Here is a 24,442-nt window from a genome sequence, read left to right on the forward strand (position 1 = left end):
TTGGCAAGTTTTCAACGCTTTTTGCTAGTGAAATTCACAACTATAAATGTATTGCAATTGCTCTTCTTGACGGTAGATGGCAGAATTAGACGCCAGTAAGAATACTAAAGAAGTGTGCTGTTACCATAGTGATTAGTTATATGGTGATGATGAATGGCTCATTTAAACAAAGAGACATTATGAAGAGATACAGAGGTACATATCATACTAACAATGAAGCTTTTAGAGGGTGTTATTTTAGTCCATGGTCAAGTCCGTTTTCAAACTAGAGAGAAAACTCATCCCACCCCAGAGCAACCAATTTGTGATGTTGTACGCCTGATCCCTGGCTCAAGAGTTCCTGGCCATGCAGCAAGTATGGAAACTAAGTAGCCTCTCTTCTCTCTTCGCTGACCTCACTTCTGTTCCTCTCTCCCTCTCCATTCCCTTAATTCTCCTATCTCCTAGCCTGTCACTATAGAAGATCGCTCACACGGAATCTAGTTTGTGCCACTGTTTCTCATTGGATGCTGTGATACACCTATTTCATCTCCCCTTTTACTGTATAGTATTATTTCAACTGTGAGACACATGGAAGTAAGTATGTGTCAAACTCAAGGCCTGCCATATCACATATGAAGCCCAACACTAAAATAATCATATATGTAGTTGAACTGGTAATGAATAACAAAAATGAAAGTACAATTGCAAGTTTCTGACCTAATGGGGGCCACGTGTGCCTAGATCTGGTCTTAAGATACCTATACTATGGTTTGAAACTTAAAATAAAATGCTATTCTTTATAAATCTGTTAAACATTTTGTTAAAAAAAACAACGTCTGTTGAACCCAGCATGGACCCCCGATAACCCACTAGTGTTTATTTCAATGAATTGATAACTTGTGCATGATCAAGGGGGCCAAACACAGTATGCTGTGTCACTCTGGGCCAGAGGGCAACACAATGAACTCAGGGGCCACATTTAATAAAGGGACAATCAAGCAAAATGTCAGCGAAACTTATTAAATCAAGCTAAAATTATTATTTTATTGTATTTTGAATAACTTGTATCTGCTGTAAAAGCACCTTTTCCCAAAAAATATTCACTGAATTATTTTTGAAGGGCAATACATGTATGCGGGCCACACATGGATCAAGTTCAAGGGCCCCCATGTGTCCCGCGCTTTCAAGCGGTCTGTGCACAGTGGGCATGGCTCTTTAAGAGAGACCGGGGGCAGGCTGACACTTCTGCTGACATTTGTACTGCCTGGAGAGCTGGAGTCTCCTCCGCGCGCGTACACACGGCAGCGTGTCAGGAGCGCGTCCAGAGCCCTGGTGACCCACATTCTTATCTAACACAGCAACAACTGTTAGCCGCCGGTTAGCTGCGGCTAAAAGTAGGTTGTCACTCGCATGAACCGCAGAGCAGTGTCTTGTTCTTCAAGTCGTCTGGCACCTGGAATACCCGCGGATTTCACTCGCATCGCGTCCCCCGAGCCGTGGCGGTGGCTGTCGCCCCCCGAGGTGAGTCTGTAAAAGTCGTGTTTTCTTTGTTTTTAACGCGTAAGCTAGTTAGCAAGTTAGCAACCATCAGTGAAGTCAGTGGAGCTGCTGCGCGGAGGTTGATCGGTTCACGATGACTTTTCCACTGTTGGGATCACGGTGTACTTTTCATCGAAAAACATGCCTTTTCTCCTCGTATTTTAAAATTGGACATATCCTTTAATACCTTCTCAAATCCTCTTATTCCTGAAGCAAATTTATTGCGATAACAATTTGCACAGTTGTGACGATGCACCTGTCTTGCAGAGAAGTGTCAAAACACCAGCGCCATAGATCGTGTTTACGTTGTGGAACAGGAACAGTTGATGTTATTTACCAGTAAATATACTTGTTATACTTGATGGACATAAATACATTTCGTTCCCGATACTATCTTATTGGGTTTGTCATTTTACAGTGAAGCTTCTGTTCAAAATGGACTTTTCAGACTTGCTTTCTTAAGAACTAACCTTAAAATGTATTCATGTAATTGATTCATCCATAAACCAGCCAGTAAAATCATCTTGACAATAATTAAAAAACAACAACATTTACTTGCTGAAATACCCGTTTCCCTGAAATAAAAAAATAATATTGAAACCAAATTATCCAATTTTAAGTGGGGTAGGAGGAAAAAAACAAACCCTTCAGTGAATTACAGACCTTACAATCTCTGGAAGGGTGTTCTAAATCATCCCAAAATTGGACGTATTCAAATTTTCATGTTGGTCTTTTTCCTCTCTTGTTCTTTCTATCACTTAAGCTGATGGAGTCGACCTTTGACTTCCACTTTAAAACCTTCACTGAGAGGTCGGTAGACAAAAATGTTTTCTTCATCCAAATTGGACATATTATAATTTACTACAAGTTGTTGTTACAATTAACAAAAGCAGCAGACATTCCTAAAATGTCTTTTATTAGTATTTCATGTCTATGGTTTAAATTTTATTAAACTTTGATATATTTAATGCTTAATTTACACATATTTAATGACTAATTTTACCGTTAAGTTGATCGAGTTGACCTTTCCCCTTTAAAACAACACTGAAAGTCAGCAGTCTGCATGCTAGGTTTTAAAATATTTTGTTCAGTGGTATGAGAGTATATAAGTCATTATACAGATACCTACAGACACACAAAAGGGGACAGGCCTATAGATAAGATGCATCAGACTGACACAGGTACTGTTTATTGATATGATATCCCTCCGTATATTGTGGCTTTCTCCTACCACTAAAATGTTTTTTTGGTCATTGTAATGTAGGATCGGATAGATCTTACCTGTTGTCCCCCTCTCCCTGCCAACTTAAACCATGTCTGTCTCTAAATGCATTTACGCCCATTCAATTTGACATGTTTAAATTTTATAAAAATATATTATAATAAAACGTTTTTCAATTTGTAAATTAAAAATAAACATTACAACAGTGAAACGTTTTAGACTGTACAACCTTATTTTTCAACAGATTATCTTTTTTGCAGGATAAACTATTTTGCATTGTAAATATCTTCACTCAAATGGATGATGCAAATATTGGAACACATGGTAACAGAGCTGACCCATTGTTGACCTTGATTCTATTAGCTAGTAACATATTTTAAATAATTATTTATAATTTATAATTATTATTTAAATCACTCTTTGATTTGGGATCAAAACTGCAACACTTCCCAACCTCCTTACTGCCCTTGTTGCAGTTCTTTTTGTTTGCATTTAAATATTGTCAGCCACCACTTGTATTATTTCTTATTAAGTTGCATGTTTGCCGAAAGGCTGATATGTCTAAGCAAAAGCATCTAGCTTAGTTTTCTTAGTCTGCAGTAATTTTGGACTAAACTATGGGGGGAAATGTTTCATTTGTTTGCCTTGACTTTCATTTTGTCAGTAAATAAAGGGTCTGTTTATAAATGAATAATGGTTTGGTTCCCATTACTCCCACTGCGCAGAAGGGTGTTCTGTATCTCGTCCAACAGAGCTTCTCCGGCTAACTTTAGATCAGTTTTACTGTCCGGGAAGGTTAAACCAGCATTCACTGTTTGTTCATATTCCCTTGTCTTTCAGCTCTGAACTAGTTCTACAACCACGCGGTTAAATGTTAATATTAGTTGTTGTGCACCTTAGTGCTGCATATTTCTCAGAGAACATACTCACTCATCATTGATGCTTCCTGTACATTTTTCTTAACCATACTGTACGTTCAATATCGTGGTAAATCTGCATTGGCTATGAGACATTTTCTGACTGGATAAGCAGGTAAAACATGGTTCTTCCAATGCCTCGAAAACATATGTCCTTTGGTTGTTGAGCAGGACAATAAAAGCAATGGAAAAATATTTTAAATGTTTTACACGCCCTTGCGTGTGTAAACATGTCTTTTTAAAGGGCAATTAATGTGTTTGTTTGAGTGTCTCCTACAATTGATCTTGGACCTCTATTGCACTCATCAGGATGTAGTACACACTAGCAGTGTTCGACAGAACTGCATTGATTTATTTAGGTTTTGTTTTGGCTTTCTGATTATTATTATTATTATTATTATTATTTTTATTTTTTTATTTTTACCAAAGTTCTTTAATGTCTTTAAATCAATTAAATGTCTTGGAAATATAAATAATAAGATTTTTTTTTTTTAACAATTTCCCGAAGGAGACCTCCTGAGGGATCAATAAAGTTCTACCTATTACCAGCTCTTTTTCTTGTTTGTGTTGTAATTGAACTAGATGGCAGCATTCACTATGTCCTCCTAAACAAATTAAACCCATTAGGACTAGAGCCATGTGCTCTGTAAATTCTGCAACACCACAGTCAAGTTTCGACAGTATCTCAAAATATCATATTGTAAGTAACTAATGGTTATTTCTAGAGCGCCTTTCTAGACCAGGGTCATATAAAGCGCTTTAACAATCACAAACAATACACAGTTAAAATATAAAGCTTGTTGCTGCTTGAGAGTCAAGTCACTATATGGTGGGCCATAAGTCAACTAAACATATTAATAAATGAATAATTAAATGAAATCGTAACCTTCGCCATATGTAAATCACGTTTTTCTAACTATATTGCAAATGCAATTCATCGTCCGCCCTAATATAAAGTAGTTATTCCTCTATTTGTTTTTAGTTTTTAAAACAATCTAACACCATAACTTGATATCTCGTAATTTCTGCACTATATTTCTTAAAACTTCATCTAATATAATTGTATATATTTTATATTATGGGTCAAGTATGTTTCTTGACATGAGTTGTCTTCATGTTTATTTATTTTAAATGTCTCATCTGCTTCTAATTTGCAGTTAATTTTAAATTTACACAACCAAAACCTGGGACTTGTAGCCATGATTAAAAAGAAAAAAAGAAGCTTAAGCCATGTTTTAGTACTTGCTTTCCTTCTGAACTTCACTGACCCACTTGGCATTATTGAAGATTCTTGGCTGTGTTTGTGATCTACTGGGATTTGAAGCCAATGGAAAGGTTGTGCCAAATACCGCTCCTACGCACTCAAGCATTCCACTCAGTCAAACATGGTATGGAATAATAAAAACAACTACTTCTTTGTAATGTTGGCAGTGGGCACTGCTTTGAAAAGGTGAAACATAAATAGCTGAACAGCAGCAGTATTTGTTGGTGTTTGACATTTTGTCTAACATTTGATATAAATCGTAGTCTGTTGATATTTCTAGTTGATTGGTGACTTCCTGTGGGGAGGTTTTTGGCTATTATTGGCTTATGACAAAAACCGGATGACCGTTTAGATAAATCTGCAAAAGGCTTTGGTCTGTGATGAGACACCTGCGTTCACTCATGGTTGACAAATCCGCTCTTCTCATGTGTCAGTGTTTTTAGGTTAATTCAGTAGAACACCAATGTTGCTATATCACCATAGATCATCGTTCAGTAATAATTGCAACAACAGACCGATTTTTTTAATATTTCTGAAGTACGCAAATATCCAGTATAAATTAAGTTTGATGGGAATAGGACTGGGTAGTAACTAGTAATCAAAAACGTTGAAACCGGTTCCTATACCATATGATACCAATTTTACTATATCAATTCTTACAAAATGCACACACATCTTATGTGAAGTGTTTCAGCTTTGATAAATGTCTAATACAGGCTGTTTTATTAAATAAAAATATATATTTATATTTATTTTTTTGGAGTGGGGTGACTGATTTGCTAGTCAAAGCACTCAACCAATCAGATTTGCCATTGAGTCTGAAAATGCTCACCTCTATTAATAGTATTTTATTGTTTATTAAGAACTAGTAGAACTTATTTTGTAGCACTGACCTTGGTAGAGCCGTGTATTAAACCAACCAGTATCCACACCTGAAACTTGATAATGTGTACTGTTTAGATTTATATTTCTTATGTGTGGATGTTCTATGTCTAATGTTATTTTCTTTTTGTTAGAATTGATCTTGTAAAATTGGTATAATTCAGGAACCGGTAGTGAAGAGAAGGTAGCGGTATCAGTACTGGTATCGAAGATCCTTGATCGAAAACCAGCCCTAATAACAACCATAATTCGCATGATGAATATTTAAAATGTTGACCACTTATCCACGTCTTCTTGTCTCTTGTTGACACATTGCAGGGATGGGTGTGCAAGAGCTTGTTAGAAATCTATTAAGAGGGAGCATCTAGTCAATCGTCAGTGGTGTTAGTGATTCGCATGTGGCTACGTGTTGCAATGCCAAATGTCCACCTGTTACAATGTAGATAAAGCCATCACTCTGGATGTGTGCTGATGTGTGCATGATGAAGAGATCACCAGCTGACAGAGAATGTGGGCTATTTTTACTCCACACCTTCAGGCTATTAGCTGTCTTTATTTTCAAGTCTCCCCCACTCAAATACAACTTGGGTTTGTCAATAATCCACTTAACCCAAAAAACCCAAATTAAATCTGCAGTCGTCTTTTTGTCTTGTTGGTGAGTCCTGTGTGGCTGTGATTATAATGGTGGAGACAGAAAGTAGGTCATTGGTTCAGCGGGCTAGTCAAGCACATGACATCACAGTTATACAAGCGCTGCTTTCTCAGCTACACAATGTTCCAATGCTAATCGCCGTCACAGCGTCTCACCTTTTACCTTCTGAGATATCGTTCTTATCACAGTTTCTACATCTAATGTTGACATGGTTGTTTTCGCAAATGATCATCAATTACAACTAGGTGTGTTAAGTAGGATAGTCTAACAATAATTCATTAACTATTTCAAATGTTTAATCATCTCTTTCCAGGTCTTATCATCCGTATACACTTGAGCAAATGATTGTCTTTGCTGCAGAAGCAAAGCTCTAGTTTAAATACTTTTAATTCTCATTCCAATAAAAAGTCCACTGAATTCATCTGTGAACACAAAGCTCTAGTGTTTTTCTCAATTTTGATTTATATTTCTGTTCCAATACAAAATATCCACTGCATTGAATTTCTTGTAGTCAGCATCTATGAGGTCTTATTATTTAAAATAGTTATCCTTTTGGGAATGATGGTCCATTTTCTTTCATGTTGGGATCTTTGCAAGAGAAAATTAGCATGTTAACTTGTGCATTAATGGATGATTTGCATATTTGTTGGTAACCTAATAACGAAAGGTCTTATTTTAATGTGCAATTATAGGTTAATAAAAATATGTTATTTCATGTATGTTGTGCGGTGGAAGCATTTTTTAGTATTGATTTAACGATTTAAACATGAAATTTAATTTAATATAGGCAACCAAAGGATGTCCCAGAAAACAGATTCAAAAGTGAATTTCTTTAATAATTGGGCTACAGAGACTCTGCAGGCTTCCTTTTTATTGGACTAGCTATTGCAAATCTCTGCATATGGAGAGTTGGACTAGTGGGACAGATACACGACAGCCGGCATATTGTAAAAAACAAACAAACAATTAAGCCACTGACGGATTCTTCTACAAAAAAGTTATAAAGTTCTCTTAAATTAAGTTTAAATATTGTATATGAGTGTTCTAGTACACTTGCCTCCAAAAAGAGCCCCAATATGAGATCCATTAGATAGAGTTATGACTGACTTATCGTTTTTATCAATCAATGTACTTTTAAAAAACACATTTAAATTCCAAGTTGTTGGTAGTTAATTAGAACTGGTCACTAGTCAAGAGTTTTTATTGTCATTGTACAGCATTTAAAAATGATACCCAAAACAAAAGGAAAGGAGGCAGAGTATAGCGATATTGTTGGCTTTGGGTCACGTGATTATGCTCGTCTTTATTTACTCATGAAGTATTCAAGATTTTTTTTTTTTTTAAATTTGAAACTTGAGCATCTTGCTTCTCTTTTCATTGTATTCATCACTTAACAGGTTCAATTATTTTCCCTTGTGGCTGAAGTATTGAGAGTTGGTTCTGAAAGATCCAGGATAAAATAAAAAAAAGTTGAATTTCTCCCAAGTTTACATTTTAGATATTCAATACATGATTGTATTTTAAGTATATAAGTATTTGTTCAACTTTTTAAATTCCTCTCTTGTATTGTGAATTACTAACATACTCTGTAGTTTCATGTACATGAATGTTTGTCTTATAACTTAACAGCCTGTCCATGGAAAAGCAAATTCGTCAGCCCTTCTTGAGCCAGGCTTGGATTTAAAGCAAGTCTGCCCGACCTGCAACTGCCAGAAAAGTGAGTGTTTCAGAATATCAAATGATCTAAAAGTAATTTCCTGATCAGGTGTTTTCCCTCAATAAAGGTCCGTTCACAGATGTCGACCGCACGACAAAAGACCCCTCCCCAACACTGCAACCTTGAACAGGAACAAAATGTCGAACATTGACCAGTACGTTTTTTTTTCTTGCCATTTACAACAAGTCTGGTTTCTGCCTTATAAAAGGAATTATTTCATCGCCACTGTTGCTCATTGTTATTCATTGTGCTGTGCTTTTCCCTGACTAAGAGATTTCAAACAATACATTTATTTAAACTCAGACCGCTGATTTTCTCTGCAGGGACGAGAGCAGCAGGTTTGATGGGTTAATGGATGAAGATGGCAAGCCAACAAAACGGTGGGTATTTGAAGCAAGGGCATTTTTGCGTTTTTATAATGACAGTATATGTGGAATTGTCACTTATTTTCTTATACTTTGGATTACAGTTGGCTTCGAAACAATTCAGAGAAGTTACGCAGAGATGAGTTCAATAGGCTCATCAAAGATCTGGGGACCATGCTGCAGTGTGACACCGGCAAGATGGACAAGTCAACTATACTGCAGAAGAGTATTGACTTTGTGCATAAACACAAAAGTAAGGGAAACTTCAACAGACTTTCTGAATTTGATCCACTCACATTTTCTCATCCCCTCCGGCAGAAATCGCTGCAAAGTCAGAATCAAAAGACGTCCATCAAGACTGGAAACCACCTTTTCTTGGTAATGAAGAGTTCACTCAGCTGATGTTGGAGGTGAGATAGTAGAGACGTCCGTGTGTTGATCAAAACCCTAATATCATAATTTTGTTTCAGGCATTGGATGGATTCTTCCTCGTTATTATGACTGATGGTAGTATCATTTATGTCTCGGAGAGCGTCACATCCTTGCTGGAGCACCTTCCTGTGAGTATGTTGGGAACAAGGCAAACATAACAACAATGCAGCTGCTGGGAAAGGCTGCATGAATAACAATGAAATCTGAAACACAGTTCAAAATAATCCCTAAAAATGCAAAGAAAAACATTTAGTGGTGAAAATGAAAACACGCATACGAAAGAAAGAAAAAAGTTCTGACTTAACAAGGAGTCATACAAGTCAAAATAGCCACAAAAAAGTCCAAATTATTATCTGGCGACCAGTGCCAGAGGTGGGTAGTGGCTGGTCGCATGTGACATCTTCCTCAAGTAACTTTGATTTAGTCGATTTTTGTCCATTGTCAACATTTTAAGATAACCCAGAGAAACAAACCGCACATGATTTCATCACTTTCAGAAGAGGCATCAAAGGTCAACCAGCTATTTGTGAGGAAGCTAAAATAGTTATCATTTCATGTTTAATCTGACTGGAATGTACTTCAAGTTAAAACAATAGCAAAAAAGTGAAAATACCAACTGGTTTATTCAAATTCCAGTTATAAGAAAAATGCATCCAGTGTCCATATCACCGTCCTAAAGGTAAACTTAAAACGCATCATGGACCAGTTTGAGCACAAAAAGGCTGCAATCTGATGCCTGTTGCCGTGGAAGAGGTGGGTTTAAGCACCGCTGATGACGAGGCACAGCAACAGGCGGGACAAAAGGGAAGTGTCAAAGTAAATCGAAATGAGACATGATTAACAAATTAAATTTAATCGTTTTTTTTCACAGACTTTTGACATGGTGTTCACAAAGAAGTACATATACTAATATAGCTCTTCACCCAACAACTGATATCCAATGCCACCAAATAACCAACTAGCAAAAGTAATCTAATCATGAAAATGTTAAACCGGTACTTCCAAAACCATTGTTTTGAAATTTCTTTTTCTTCTAAAATGTAAACTTTAAGCGAGTCACATGGTTTTTGTTATGAATTTTTGTGTTACAGTCTGATCTCATGGATCGAAACCTGCAGAACTTCCTGCCCAAGGGAGAACACTCGGATGTCCACAAGGCTCTGACTTCTCACATCATGGAGGGGGAGCTGTTGACGTCTGAATATGTCAAAAGTATTACCGTTTTTGTTGTCATCTTGTGTCTTCAGCGTTATAACCAAATACTTAAATTTCTTTCCACAGCTAAAAATCAAATTGAGTTCTGTTGCCACATGGTCCGAGGGACCGTCAACCACACAGACCCTCCAGTGTACGAATATGTGAAGTTTAGTGGGAACTTTAAGTCCTTGAATAATGGTATGGTGTACAGCATGTTTTAAACTTCGGCTTTAAGATAAAATATATTCTTTATTTTTTCAACTCTACAGTGCCTATCAACAGCCGAAACAGCTTTGATGGAATGATTCAGCGATCGCTGCACTCTTTTGAAGACAGAGTGTGCCTGGTAGCGACAGTGAGATTAGCTAAACCCCAATTTATAAAGGTGAGGCCACCTTTTACTTGCAACATTTTAAATCCTTTATAGCAATAACCATTTTGTTGAGTTAGATTTAAAAATAATTCTGAGTATTCCAAGCTTTTCTTTAACTTTCAACACAGAACAATAATGTCTCTGGAAATAAGCAGCAGACATTGTTGAATAGCAAACAGTAACAGGTCAATGATAACGCAAAGGTTTGGGTCCAGAGAGATGAGTTATCAATGCAAATGATGCTGTTGCTAAGCAAGTCACTGTGCTTTTGTGCTCGACTCATTCTGTCTAGCTACTCTTCATTTTATAAATGTATATATGTCTCTTCATTTTCAATACAGGAGATGTGCACTGCAGAGGAAACGAATGAGGAATTTACTTCAAGACACAGTTTAGAGTGGAAATTTCTCTTTCTGGACCACAGGTACACTTTCCTCTGTTTTTCACATCAGTGGACATGTGTGTCATGTATTCAAATTACATAAAGTTTTCATCAAAACACACCTTTACCTCTGATAATTCCCAAACAGGGTTAGCACGACTGGCACTGCAGCCTAGAGTTTATATGATCTCCCTGTGTATGCGTTTACTCCGGGCACTCCGGTTTACTTCTACAGTCCAAAAACATTTAATTGGTTGTATGTCCATATATGGGATTTGTCCAAGTTGTGCCTCTGCCTCTCGCCTTCAGCCCGGCAACCCCAATAAGACAATTGTGAGAGATTTCACCAATCGGTCCAAACATTTATTAATTGTGAATTAATGTTTTGTTTATTTTTGAGCGAATGAAAAATAATAATGCACAAGAGTTTAAAATCTAAATATGTGAAGCCTAGTCAACAAACATGTATCACCGTAAATCATAAATTAGCTTTTAGGGAAAAAGTAATTAAGTTTTATTAATATCTTTGCTAAGCATTGATGAAAAACACAGAGCAGAGGCAGTTGTAGCTACAATATTTTAACATTTTATTCCTATAGCTAGATAGCTATAAAGATAGCTGAAATCTAAGTTTTTCATTCTTGTGACAATTGAATGACTTCATTTTAATCACTTACACTTGACAATACAGGATATTGTCTTATTTTAAGACAATGAAAGATGACAAATGACACCTGAATCGCTGCTAAAATTAATCTGCCAATAGGATGAGAAAAATGAGTTTTCTTGTATTCAGACATATTTGTTTTTGGAAACTTTATAAATTAAATGTTTATTAAGCCATTTTTTTTAAAGTTATTTAGGTGTTTTATTATTTATTATTAAAAAACACCTTTTTTGACAATTGTACTTAAAATGAGACATACACTATACTCAAGTGACTTTTTCTAACTACTGCGTATGTGTCATTAGACCTCCAACAATACACAACTAATTGTATCCGCATCCACTACTTGCTCTGTTCCTCAGTAGCAGCTCACTCCTCCTTCACTCGTCTGTTTTTAGCTTGAGTGCTCTGCAGCTAAGCAACAAGCTGCAGTGTGTACGGTCAGCACCGTGTTGACATTGGCGGATGAATCAGTGCATGTTAATGGTCAGATGATGAACCAAGCAGACGAAGATCAATTTTGAAAAAAACAAAACAACTATACAAACACAGTGACTTCTGCATTTATTACTATTATATTCATATTTATCTTCATCTATGTTAAAAGGTGAATTGTTTAAAATGTTGTACACACACACACACACACTCTGTTGCTTGTTTGTTCAGAGCTCCTCCCATCATCGGTTATCTTCCATTTGAAGTCCTGGGCACGTCAGGTTATGACTACTACCATGTGGACGACCTGGACTCACTCGCCAAGTGTCACGAACACTGTAAGTCTACACGGTGATTCTTCATAGAGGTCAAAGGTCATCTGATAATGGTCTTTGCCTGTCCACAGTGATGCAGTATGGCAAAGGAAAGTCCTGCTATCACAGATTTCTCACCAAAGGGCAGCAGTGGATTTGGCTTCAGACGCATTACTACATCACGTACCACCAGTGGAACTCCAGACCAGAGTTCATTGTCTGCACACACACTGTAGTCAGGTAAACGGAGGAACTGATCTTGTGCAATTTTATGCATTGGTTTTAAGTGATTTTTCCATGTGATGTTTTTTTTTTTACTCTTTTAAGATTTAACCTGCATTGTGATTTTAATCCAGTAATTTATCTAGTAGATTGATGCAGGACACTGTTCTAATGCCCTGTTTCATCAGTTACAGTGAAGTGAGAGCGGAACAACGCCGAGATCTTGGCATTAAAGAATCTCCACCAGAAACCACAGCTGAAAAGGTGAGGGCTAATTCCGTCAGTGCTAATTTAGAATAATTAAGATATAAAATATATTGATCTGTGTTCTTTAATTGGTTGTCATGCTCAATCACACAAGGGGCCAACATTTTTAGATGTCCAAGTCGCAGGCCAAACCAAATGTATATTTAATAAGTCTGATTGCAATATTATCTTTTTATTCTTGAAGACCTAATTGTCTCTTTGTTCGTACTCCCGTCCTGTAGTCTCTGTATAATTGTTGACATTCATAATCTATATCCCTCAAAGATCACAATATCAACAAGAACGTTAATCTAGATTAATCTACACCGTCGCCCTTCATTTTCTGTGTACACATACAAACAACAGTTTCTTTGCATCAGGTCAAAGTGCACCACGGAGGTTGTTCACCTTGACCCAAAGACACAAGGGATACCACAAACACAGTTGTTTCTGGGTCACCAGGTCCCCTTGACCCTGAGATAACACGAGAATTAACCAACCACCCAGTGGGCCACCTAAAATGACCTGGTGGGCTGGGTTGAGTCTGATACAAGCGGTTTAAATCGATCATTATATTCTCCTCTCTGGCTCATTGCTTTTTTTTTAAAAGGTTTTATACATCTTTCGATCATTTGTTCCGCACTTGCATTAATACCCACAGAATAATCTGTTAGTGCATTGTAAATACAGTTTGTTTGAATGTTTTTTTCCCTCATCAGCAGTCCCAAGATTGTGGTTCTGAATGTCAGACGAACACCTCCAGCTTAAAAGACGCCTTGGATCGGTTCAACCACAGCAGGACTCCCTCGGTGTCGTCCAGGGGCTCAAGAAAATCCTCTCACACGGCCGTGTCCGACTCTGCCTGTAAGCTTTTACACATCCGTTATCATTGTCCTTGAGACTGACCAAAAATCTCAACTTGACTTAGCAGCACAGGTGAAGCTGCAGACTGAAAGGAGTACATCAGGGCGCCAGTCCGTCACCTCTGTTGAGATGCCATCACAGAGAAGATCTGTTGGCTGTCAGGTCAGTCAGGGGGCTCACAGTGTATCATTTAGCATGATGCTTTCCCTAAGATGGTTTTGTCTTACTGTCTGCTTTACTCATGACAGTCTCTGATTTCTCAAAACACGGGCCAGAACATGACACTGTCAGTGGTGTCCCAGACGCTCCAACAACATCTACAGCAGCAGCAACAGCAACAGCAACAGCAACAGCAACAGCAACAGCAACAGCAACAGCAACAGCCACAACAGCAACAACAGCCACAACAACAGCAACAACAACAACAACAACAGCCACAACAACAACAAGTGCACACTAATCAGGTGAAGTAATGGATACAAATTTGATGGTCCCTTTCTTTTATTTAACAACTTTTACTTACTTAAACTATTACTTGTTAGTAACATAATCCAAGTTTTAATGTAGTAGTTAATAGTTTTTATGTCACTTTTTCTATAAAATGTACCTCATAGGATAAACTAGTAATGTGTTGATGAATCCTCACAGTTAATGAGGTATCAAGTACAATGTCATTCATTTAAAAAGACCACTAGATGTCACTCTCAGTTCAAAAGTGATGCCATGTTTCATTGAATTAGTAGATCAGAGCCAAACACTATAAATCGGATACATTTGATTCATCTCTTTTCTAGACGATGCCACAGTTCTCCAGCCAGATGCAGCAGCTGAAGGAGCAGCTTGAACAGCGGACGAGGGCGATCGAGGAGAACATTCAGCGGCAGCAGGATGAGCTGTGGAAGATCCAGGGAGAGCTGAAGAAGGTTCAAGGACACAGTTTGCAGGTCAGAACTGGCTTAGAAAAGTTCTGCTTCAGTCATAATGCTGACATTTGGATCTGTGTTGTAGATGCTGGTCCAGAAAGGAGCTGTGGGGCTAAACGTCCCCATGACCCTGGTGAGTAGTGCCCAGCAGGGTGTGTCACTGCAGAACAACGCCCAACAACTGAACGCCCTTCTACAAAACTCAACACAACAGCAGGTCCGACCATCAGTCTCGCCATCATTTCAGATGGATTTGACTAAACGTGTCATTTTCAATCTCAGACATCAACTGTCAGTCTGCAGCAACAGAGTCAGGGTCCAGCGTCGCTGTACAACACCATGATGATCCCTCAACAGAGCTCTGCTAGCATGGTCCAGATAGCCAACTGCATGACCCAGAATTCAGGGCGCAACACCCCAGCTGTGGCCACGTTTAGCCAGGACCGAGCAGCTCAGATCAGGTATCATGTTTTCAAACAACTTTATATAAACCTGGAGTGTGCAGCCCAGATGTCATTTTGTGTAGTGCATATGGCCCGCTGTCTTAGCTATGTTACTACATTTTTCAAATTTAATTTTCTTTTACCAAACTTTTAAACTAAACTCAAGCTTTTTATGACAATGTCCTGAGTCAAGTGAAGGCACAAAGCTGCTAGTGTCGATGCTAATTCCTAAATACTAAAAAATGTTTTACTGTCCATCCTGGAAGAAGGTTTGACGTTTGAACTGATTGAAAATGAACTTCATATTTTTATAGTTTTTTTAATGACTAATAAAATTACTGACTTTTAACTATAATGAGGTTAAAGTCCTCCACTCACTTTTATGTTCAAATGTGGCCCTCCTACTGAAAACATTTAAAGGTATTGAATTTTTTGACGGACAGGTTTCCTGCTGCACCGCAGTTGTTAACCAAGCTGGTGACGGGACAGATGGCTTGTGGAGCCGTTATGGTTCCCACTACTATGTTTATGGGCGGCATGGTGACGGCGTTCGCATCGCAGCAGGGTCAGCCACAGACCTTCAGCATCTCTCAGCAGCAGACTCAGCAGCAACTGGACCAGCAGGTACAACTGTAGTTCAGAACATCATAATACATCTGTTATTCATTGAGCTGTAAATAGATTTTTTTCCTGAAAACTCTTGTTCCTATTGATTAAGCATTTTATTTCTGTTTGTCCTCACTTTGAGGTTGACCTCCCCTTTTTTGTAAAGTTCATTGAAAGAAGTCCAAGTAGACACAATCTTCATTAGCAAATCCATTTCCATGGATCTTCTTGAACAAAACGGGATAAACTTGAAGTCAACTGAACCGAGAAGATGTTGTTGAATGTGAAAAAATAGTTAAGGTTAGAAAATAAAAAGAAAACATCAGAGAAAGAATAAGAAAGATCGAAACCTTAGGCATAGCAAAGCCAACCATGGTAAATATTAGAAGAGGACCTTCATATTATACAGTTGATTAAGGTAATTGGCAAGTATTTTAAAACTTTATTTGACCTCCAGTTAATAGGTGTCCTTGACACAGCATGGTTGTTTCTCTTTTAGAGAGGTAACCAAGAGTTACCCTGGTTTAAAAATTACATTTGAAAACAAAATGTCCCCTGAGAAACCGAGAGGGGGAGGAGAGAAGTAGTGATGAGCTGGTGAAGCTTCATGAAGCACTGTCATGTTGTTTAGAGGTCAGTAGGTGGTGCCATCATTTAAAAATGATGTGATGTTTCATTAGAACAGTTGTTCAAAACAAAGGAAAATAGTGCAGGGACCGCCATCTAGTGGACTCTGAAAAGAACGACACTGCTTCATGAAGCTTCATCAGACCAGACCTAGAGAGAAGAGGGTATGTTTAGGTGGATTATGGTACTTTTAGTGCTGAAATTAACTTATGCACAAATCATATTTATTTAATAGGTATTAAATATGGTTGAAATTCTGTCAAAAACATATTTGAATTTTGAATTTCCCTTGAACTGATTGCGTTTCTCTTTATAGTCTGTAAGACATTAGTATCAGCCGGAGAGACAGACAAATAGAGGGATCTAGTACCTTATTTATCGAACTATAAGGCGCAGCATATTATAAGGTGCATTATCAACGACCAGGTATATTTTCATACGTACAGTAAAGCGCACTGGACATACAAGTAGCAGCAGCAAATCACAAAATACATTTTATTCTGGCTGGTATATTAAGTTTAAGAACCACTGGACTAATCCATATTTTTGACTCACTTCAGACTCAACGGTTGCTTCATGGAAACCAATCTACTCAGCTGATCTTGTCGGCCTTCCCTCTGCAGCAACAGGGATCGTTCGCTACGAGCGCTCAGCCACAGCAGCAGAAGCAGCAGCAGCTCGCTCCGCACAGAACCGACGCTCTCGCTGACCACTGCGCTGCTCAGCCTCAGTAGTCACAGGATCTTGGAGGTGTAACCCGAGTTTGATAAAGACTCTTAAGATGAATGAGTGGAGGTTTCTGGCTTGTCCAAAATGATTTATTTGCACAAAGCTTATGAGGACTGAGTCTTTGAACGGGGAGAAATATGTCCTGCTTTGACAGGATGTCCTCGTCACCCTGTCTGTGATCGTTGAGTTTGCCTCTTTTCACCTCGTCATGTAAACATGTGAAGCCGTGGCGTTAAAACGGAGACGCCTTCATGTGAATGTCAAAGACGTCCAGCAGACAAGCTAATGGCTTCTCTTTTCTTTTGGGTCAGAATCTTTTGAATGATGTGGTTTAGATTGGACTGTTACTGTACAGCTTATTGTGTGTAATATATTCTGTAAATATGCTGAAAAAGAAATATTTTATATGGTGCTCAAGAGGAAATATGATGTCTTTTATTTGCAGCTATAAACTTTTCTAAACTAAAGTCGGACAATATTTGTCTTGGAATTTAATTTCACAGATGAAAATAAATTAGTTTAAAGTCTTAAATCAAAACGGTAAACCTGTGGAATATCTTTATCCATATCTTTATTTTGGAACCCTATTGCAGGCAGATCTTTGTTAGGCATGATATTAAATATGTCTGTGCTTCTGTGTCAACTTAAAACGAATGAAACTACAAATGGGCTAAAAGATGATTTTCTCATCAGCATGCAGCATCTGTCGTTTGACCTGTGACCTTTAGTAGGTTCACTGATTTCCTGTCTTTTCTGACACACTTGTGTTTGTCATTCATGCATCAATAAAGCAGCCACCTGATCTGACTGTTCATGTTTATAGGAGCACGCTGAAGAACTCTTCGATACAGTACATTGACGTTAACAAAACATTCTTCTTCTCATCCAATGCTCAGGCCTGTCCCAACGCCTTCCTACGTCATAATATGATCCTTATTCTGTGAGGCGTTGTCGGAAGGGTGTTTTATTTTGAAAGAAAAAACTGAAGTAAAATAACCCTATTTTTGTTTAAGTTCAATGTAAAAACAGGTTAATAAAGTATATTTTATAATTTATTTATTTATAATTTTAGTGTGGATTTACATTTTTCATTAATATTTTTGGTGCAAGTCTAGTGATGGGTTGATGAAGCTTCATGATACAGTCGATTATTCCGGTATCATGATACAGTGTCTCCATTTTGAAAGACCACTAGATGTCACTCTCTGCTTTATAATCTTTGACTCTGATTTACTAATTCAGTGAAACCTGACATAATTTTCAAACTGAATGACATCTAGTGGTTTTTAAAAATAATGACACTCTATCATGATACCTCATCAACTGTTTCATGAAGCCTCATCAACACATCACTCGCCAAGAAAATTGTCTGAACATACACCTGTAGTACTATTGTCTATAATTCTGTTATACGTTTCTGATTTTATTTGGATTTATTTCATTACACTTTAAACAAAAAAAGTTTTCCTCATTAATGACTTAATTATATAAAAAAATACAGTATATATCTTCTTTCAACTATTAATTTACCACCAATTATTATTATGTATTGTCCTAAACGAAACCCCCTGATTTTATTATTAATACATTATTTGCTGTCGTGATTGGTTTCGATAACTACAAGCTAAATAGTCTCTTTTGTTTCAGATGGAAATTTCATTTTGCTTCAAGATTATATTAAAATGCACTGATCAAAAAAAAATAAAGGGAAGAAACAACACAATGTAACTCCAAGTCAATCACACTCCTGTGAACTCCAACTGTCCTCTTAGGAATTAACACTGACAATTTAACCAGCTGTTGTGCAAATGGAATAGACAACAGGTGGAAATTATAGGCAACAAGAAAGACACCACCAATAGAGCAGTGGTTCTGCAGGTGGTGACCACAGACCACTTCTCACTTCCTATGCATTCTGGCTGACACAAGTGGCTCGGGTAGAGCAGTTCATCCAGGATGGCACATCAATGGGAGCTGTGGCAAGAAGGTTTGCTGTGACTGTCAGAATCGTGTCCAGTGCATAGAGGTGCTACCAGGAGACAGGCCAGTACATCAGGAAATGTGGAGGACAACAACCCAGCAGCAGGACTGCTACCTCCTTTTCCCAAGACCGTAATTTAATTGGACATCAGGTCTCTATCCACCACCAAAGCCATGTTGTACCACAGGCTGTCCAGGAGTTGGCAGATGTTTTGGTCCAGGTCTGTGAGGAGATCCCTCAGGAGACCCTCCTCTGTCGCCTCATCGAGTTGAATCAGCCTGTATTGTTTTTTTCCACTTTCATTTTAAGTGACTCCACATCCAGACCTCCATGGGTTAATACATTTGATTTCCAGTGATAACTTTTGTGTGATTGTGTTGTCAGCACATTCAACAGAAAGAACAAAGCACTTAAGAATATTTCATTCATTCAGATATAGGATGTTTATTTAGCGTTCCCAATATTTTTTGAGCAGTGTTTATATTCATCAAGTGGTTTTGCAATGTTGTTCTATTAAAAACGCATGTACAATACTGCCACCTGCTGAACATTTGTATATTACGCATCCATCACACGCAGAAAAAAAGAATGCTAGAAAGCAGAGTTGACAAAATTACACAACTAAAACAAACACTTTAAAACTTTTTATTGAGTATTTTATATCCAGGCATGTACAATTAACCAGTAACACAAGCCCAAGTATTCCAAAGGTGTTCCTCGAGTCATTTATTGACCAGAGTTTTCCTTAAGACACTTACAAAAATATGTTCATCGCTTTGTTCAAGCGAGCTCTGGGATTGTTTTCTACAGTACTTTTGCTTCAAGAGGAAATCAACAAATTGAAATAAATACACTTTAAATAAAAGGTTGGGCTAGCTGGCAATGCTCAACCTGAGCCATGATGATTCCAAAGTAGAACATCTGAAGATGGAAGCCTCAAGAACACGAGCTCTGTAAAAACCAGTGTGGAAACGTTAACCCGTCTAAAGGAGGGAGGAGGTATTGCTCATGTGGACAGTCTCGGCGTCATATTCTCGATTAAAGGGGGGGACGTATGATCACACCATTCAATTCGAGATCCATGGAGGTCACTTCTGAACTAAATCGTTGAAATACTGACAGAATCTAACCGACCCTGGAGTAACTGGAGATTGCTCCGGTACCTGCTAATATAGTTCACATTTAAAACCCAAGAAGAAAAGAAGAGTCTTTCAGAGATGAGTCGGAGGTCAGCCCAACCTTGTGCATTTACAACCTTCTGAAATTCTCTGTGTAGGACAAAATATCCTCCCATAATGCCTCTGAATCCAAAACATCCAATGATTCTTGGTTTTACAAAGACTTTATAAACACCAAGTTTCCCACGGCTTGGAAGGGTCTCAGCAGGAGACCCGGCAACACAACTGCTTCGGAGGGGGGAGGGGGATCAGGTGTCAGCCTTGTGATGACACGTTAAAACTAAAGTCTTTCTAGAGTAAAGTAATCCAGATTTTAAACATATGTACAGAGGGAACAATCCATTTAAAATCCAGCTTCTGGTCTGATGAAGAGCGCGGAGAAGGCAAACGCCAGGAAAACGATTCCTCCAACGATGGTCACTGTGGCGGGAGACACAAATGTCAGTCATCTTTACACAATGATGTGTCACGACCAATATAGTTTTGCAAAGATTAATGATGAAGCAGAAAAACATCACATTTATTCAATCATTGATCAAGCGGCAGACAGATTAAGGAATGACTTACTATCATATAACTCGTTAAACAAGGGTATTCTGTCCATTTTGTAGATATTGACAATAATTATAAACAACTGTTGATGTCAAACAAAAGTAGAAGTTACCTGTCCTGACTGAAATCTTCTGTGCAATCATCCGTCCTCCAATCACAGCCAGCCCTGTGCACAGACAGTGTCCAAGAGTTCCACCCACAGCAACTCCAAACGGGTCCTGGGATTTTTCCAGAGAAATAAAGGGTTTCAGGACAAAGAACGGAGCACATGCTAACATGCTAACAAACCTCTCGTGCTGCCAGAATAATAGTGGTGAGTTGTGATCGGTCCCCCCACTCTGCGAGGAAGGTGAGTGTGAGGGCCTGGATGAAGATCGGTGAGATGAAGCTGTGCCACTTTCGCTGGGGAGTTACCACCCCTGTGCCAGCCTCCACATCTGGAGAGCTGTTGGCCATTTTGGAACGCTGCAGCTGTTGTCAAGAAACCACTTAATTATGCATCAGAGAGTTATGTCCAAAACACATGAGCTGCTAGCATTGTTAGTTAGACGTAGCTTCATGAAACAGTTGATGAGGCATCATGATAGAGTGTCTTCAATTTGAAAGACCACTAGCTGTACTCTCTGATTTATAATCTTGTCTCTGATCTACTAATCCAAAGAAACATTTTTTTTTTTTCAAACTGAGAGTAATATTTAGTGGTCTTTCAAAATGAAGACACTGTATCATGATACCTCATCAACCTATCACTCACCAACCAAAAAGAAATATAAAATGCCCGTAATAAGAAAAAAAAACATGTTTTACTTGCTTCTTATAGAAAAACAACATGTTGAGATAGCATGTTTCATGCATAAACAAATTATTTTCTGCATTTCAAAGAAGATACAAGTATGTGTTGATTTTTTTTTTATAAAACACATTAGTACTGTCTAAAGGTTCTAGAAACATAAAAACAGACTTGATGAGTATCACAGAAAGAGTACACAAGTCTATTCCTGTGTTCGTCGACAACACTGTTAGAGGTTGTTACTGTGTGCAGTTTGTGAACATCTGTTAAGCATTTGTCTTCATGTCAAATTTGTAGCTAACTAGGATATATTACCTTATAAAGTTAATAATTAGTCTGTAGCTCAAGATCCTTTACACTTCTAAGTCAGACAGAAAAGGCATTCGTTTGACTCACATCAAGAGTGCTCCGGGTAAGACAATATTAAGTGTTGACAGGGTAATGTCAAGCATTAGTTGTGTCAAACTTTCAACCTACCTCTTCGTCCTTTTTCTTAATCTCTGCCTGCACCTCTTCCAGCTCTTCTTGACCTTCATCTGGACTCATTTTCAATCCTTCTCTCAACATCCGAATACCAAAAATAGCGAACAGAGCCGTAGACACATAGTACGTGTAGATCCTGGGGATAACAGTGGTGGCGTACCCGAAAAGCACTGGAGATGAAACAAGCATAATTTTTGGGTTATTGAGGAGTGAACAGAAACACGCCGGCCGTCTCGTTGCACTTCTTCTCACCAGACAGACACGTCATAAGTCCGAGGGCCAGCATGGCACCTGCCAGGACTGTGAGACGGTTGTATCGCATGGCCATGATGGCCGCGATAAAGAATGTCTTGTCTCCCAACTCGGAGACAATAATAACAGAGATGGAGGCCACGAAGGCGTGAATGAACCCAAGGTCTCCTTTACTTTGGCCATCTTCAGAAACTGCTGGACCCTCTGGACGAGAACTCACCGATTTCTGTAAGAGTTAAATGCAAGTTAGACATATAATCAGAATCAATAAAAGTGGATACAGTGCAGTTAAATGTCGTACATTGTTGAATACAGTATATATACACATTTTTAAATCAAGAAGAGTCAGTGTGTTTTTTTCTCACACCCCTTTCTAAATATATAAAGTTTTAAATCTACTTTTTGATTTGTCTCTCTTTATGGTTTGATGGACTCCAGCGACAGCCAAGGAAAAGGTAACTCTCCACTCCTGCTTCACATCTCAAACCCAGATTGTTTCCCCATTTTATGAAACTCCAATGCGACGGGGGAAGACAATTAGAAAATAGGTCAGATACGTGTCCAACATGTAATCTGACCTGTATATATCCACCACTTGACGGCAACATTGTTCCCGTGTTAACTGAAGGTAAATGTTTGCTAGGTGACGAGTTACATTCAAACAACGCTTAGCTGCAGGAACACCAGCGTTAGCATTAGCAACGAGCTCGAGGAAGTGGAGTCAGAAATAGGTTCCCATCAACGACTCAAAACAACCTCAGATTACAAACAAGCATAGAGTTTACAAACCTCTTGTGGAAGCTTCTCTGGAGCAGGTTTCTCTTCGGGAACAGCAGTGACTCCGAGCGACAACAACAACACAGCAGCTAGCAGGAACAAGAGCCTCCTCACACTTCCATCAGCTCGTCCCACTCCGCCGCCGACCACGCGAGGCATCCTCACGACCTAAACAACAACCAAATCTACGATATCCCCGAACTTTAACTGGAATCATTGACAAACCAAACTATATATTCGCCACCTGTACCGCTTCGGGAACCACTCGCTTATTACACGTCACGAACTGAGCGACCGAAGGAGGAAGTCAGAAAACATGCTGCCGCACTGGCCTCCAGGGGAGGACGACGATTGGTCAGTCGGCAGATGACGTCGCCGTCAGCAGTGACGCAGGGTCGGCTGAGCGTCACCATTGGTGCGCGCTGATGTCACTCACGCTTCCATTCATAACTGTAGTGAATTCATGGTATTCAATGTGATAATAAAGCAATAATATCAGCCAAATAATATTCCCTTTAAGATTATACATACTTTAATTAAACAATTTAAACGGTTTTAAGTTTATTTTGTGTAGATCATAGTTAGGAACTATCTTTAGAATTTGTTTTAATTACTTAATCTTTTCATTTCTTCTTTTCTTATGCATATTTTTTATTTTATTTGATATGATTTTGTATATAAATGATTATTAAAAAATACAAGTATAATAGTAAGTAAGTAAGTAATTTTTATTTGTATAGCGCTTTTCCAGACCAGGGTCACAAAGCGCTTAAACAATCAAAAACAATATTCAATAAAATATATACTTTAAAGGTCAAGATAAAACTGATAACACAACAGGAGTTCCAGAAAATCAAGGAAAAGCATGAACAAATAAAAACGTCTTAAGATGTTTCTTAAAGGAGTCAGTGGATCCATCAAGTGCAAAGAGAGAGGAAGATTGTTCCAAAGCTTAGGAGCAACAGTCTGGAAGGATTTCTTTCCTCTGGTCCTGAACCGTGTGCGAGGAACCATCAGTAGATTGTGATCCACAGACCTCAGAGCCCTTTGATTCATAATAGAAGCTTTATCTTGTTCTAACAATGTTGGTAAACTATTGAGACGTTTGTAGGGCACTTTAGGAAATTTCCCATGAAATATCAAAATAAAAAAACATTTAGTAATTCAGAAAACAAATTATTCTTAAAAATGTTTGGCTGTTACAAAAAAAGCACACAAGTATTTTTTAAAATATTTATTAAAAAATGTATGAAAAATAAATTGGTTTGTGTCGACGTCACTTACGCTTCCATTCATAACGGTTGTGAATTTGTATTAATTATAATGAAACAAAAATATTAGCCACAAGGTCACAAATTTATATAAAAATAACTTAAGCTAAGCAATAACCAGAGTTTCAGTTTTGTCCACATTCAGCTGCAAGTGAACA

General features: G+C 38.1%; 2 protein-coding genes across 2 annotated transcripts; one reads left to right on the plus strand and one right to left on the minus strand.

Annotated features, from left to right (window-relative positions):
* The first annotated feature begins 1,243 nt into the window (after nucleotides 1-1,243).
* clocka (clock circadian regulator a) lies at nucleotides 1,244-17,804 on the plus strand. The gene is given in 22 exon segments (XM_087785249.1): nucleotides 1,244-1,503; nucleotides 8,088-8,175; nucleotides 8,243-8,329; nucleotides 8,499-8,555; nucleotides 8,645-8,793; nucleotides 8,859-8,950; nucleotides 9,011-9,100; nucleotides 10,064-10,184; nucleotides 10,254-10,367; nucleotides 10,439-10,554; nucleotides 10,884-10,966; nucleotides 12,258-12,364; nucleotides 12,433-12,580; nucleotides 12,751-12,826; nucleotides 13,528-13,672; nucleotides 13,740-13,834; nucleotides 13,921-14,136; nucleotides 14,467-14,616; nucleotides 14,681-14,852; nucleotides 14,855-15,056; nucleotides 15,482-15,662; nucleotides 16,832-17,804. Coding segments are annotated over 20 exon segments (2,505 nt in total). The 5' UTR covers nucleotides 1,244-1,503; nucleotides 8,088-8,175; nucleotides 8,243-8,312; the 3' UTR covers nucleotides 17,006-17,804.
* A 1,806-nt stretch (nucleotides 17,805-19,610) lies between these two features.
* On the minus strand, nucleotides 19,611-23,309 carry tmem165 (transmembrane protein 165). Its single transcript, XM_087785250.1, has 6 exons — nucleotides 23,026-23,309; nucleotides 22,237-22,462; nucleotides 21,979-22,154; nucleotides 21,000-21,182; nucleotides 20,824-20,929; nucleotides 19,611-20,579 (listed from the first exon to the last, which is right to left on the minus strand). The coding sequence occupies exons 1-6, from the start codon at nucleotides 23,170-23,172 to the stop codon at nucleotides 20,503-20,505; spliced, it is 915 nt and encodes a 304-aa protein (XP_087641376.1). The 5' UTR covers nucleotides 23,173-23,309; the 3' UTR covers nucleotides 19,611-20,502.
* Nucleotides 23,310-24,442: the final 1,133 nt, after the last annotated feature.

The sequence above is a fragment of the Callionymus lyra genome, chromosome 2 (assembly GCF_982586985.1).
Source record: "Callionymus lyra chromosome 2, fCalLyr1.hap1.1, whole genome shotgun sequence".
NCBI lineage: Eukaryota > Metazoa > Chordata > Actinopteri > Syngnathiformes > Callionymidae > Callionymus > Callionymus lyra.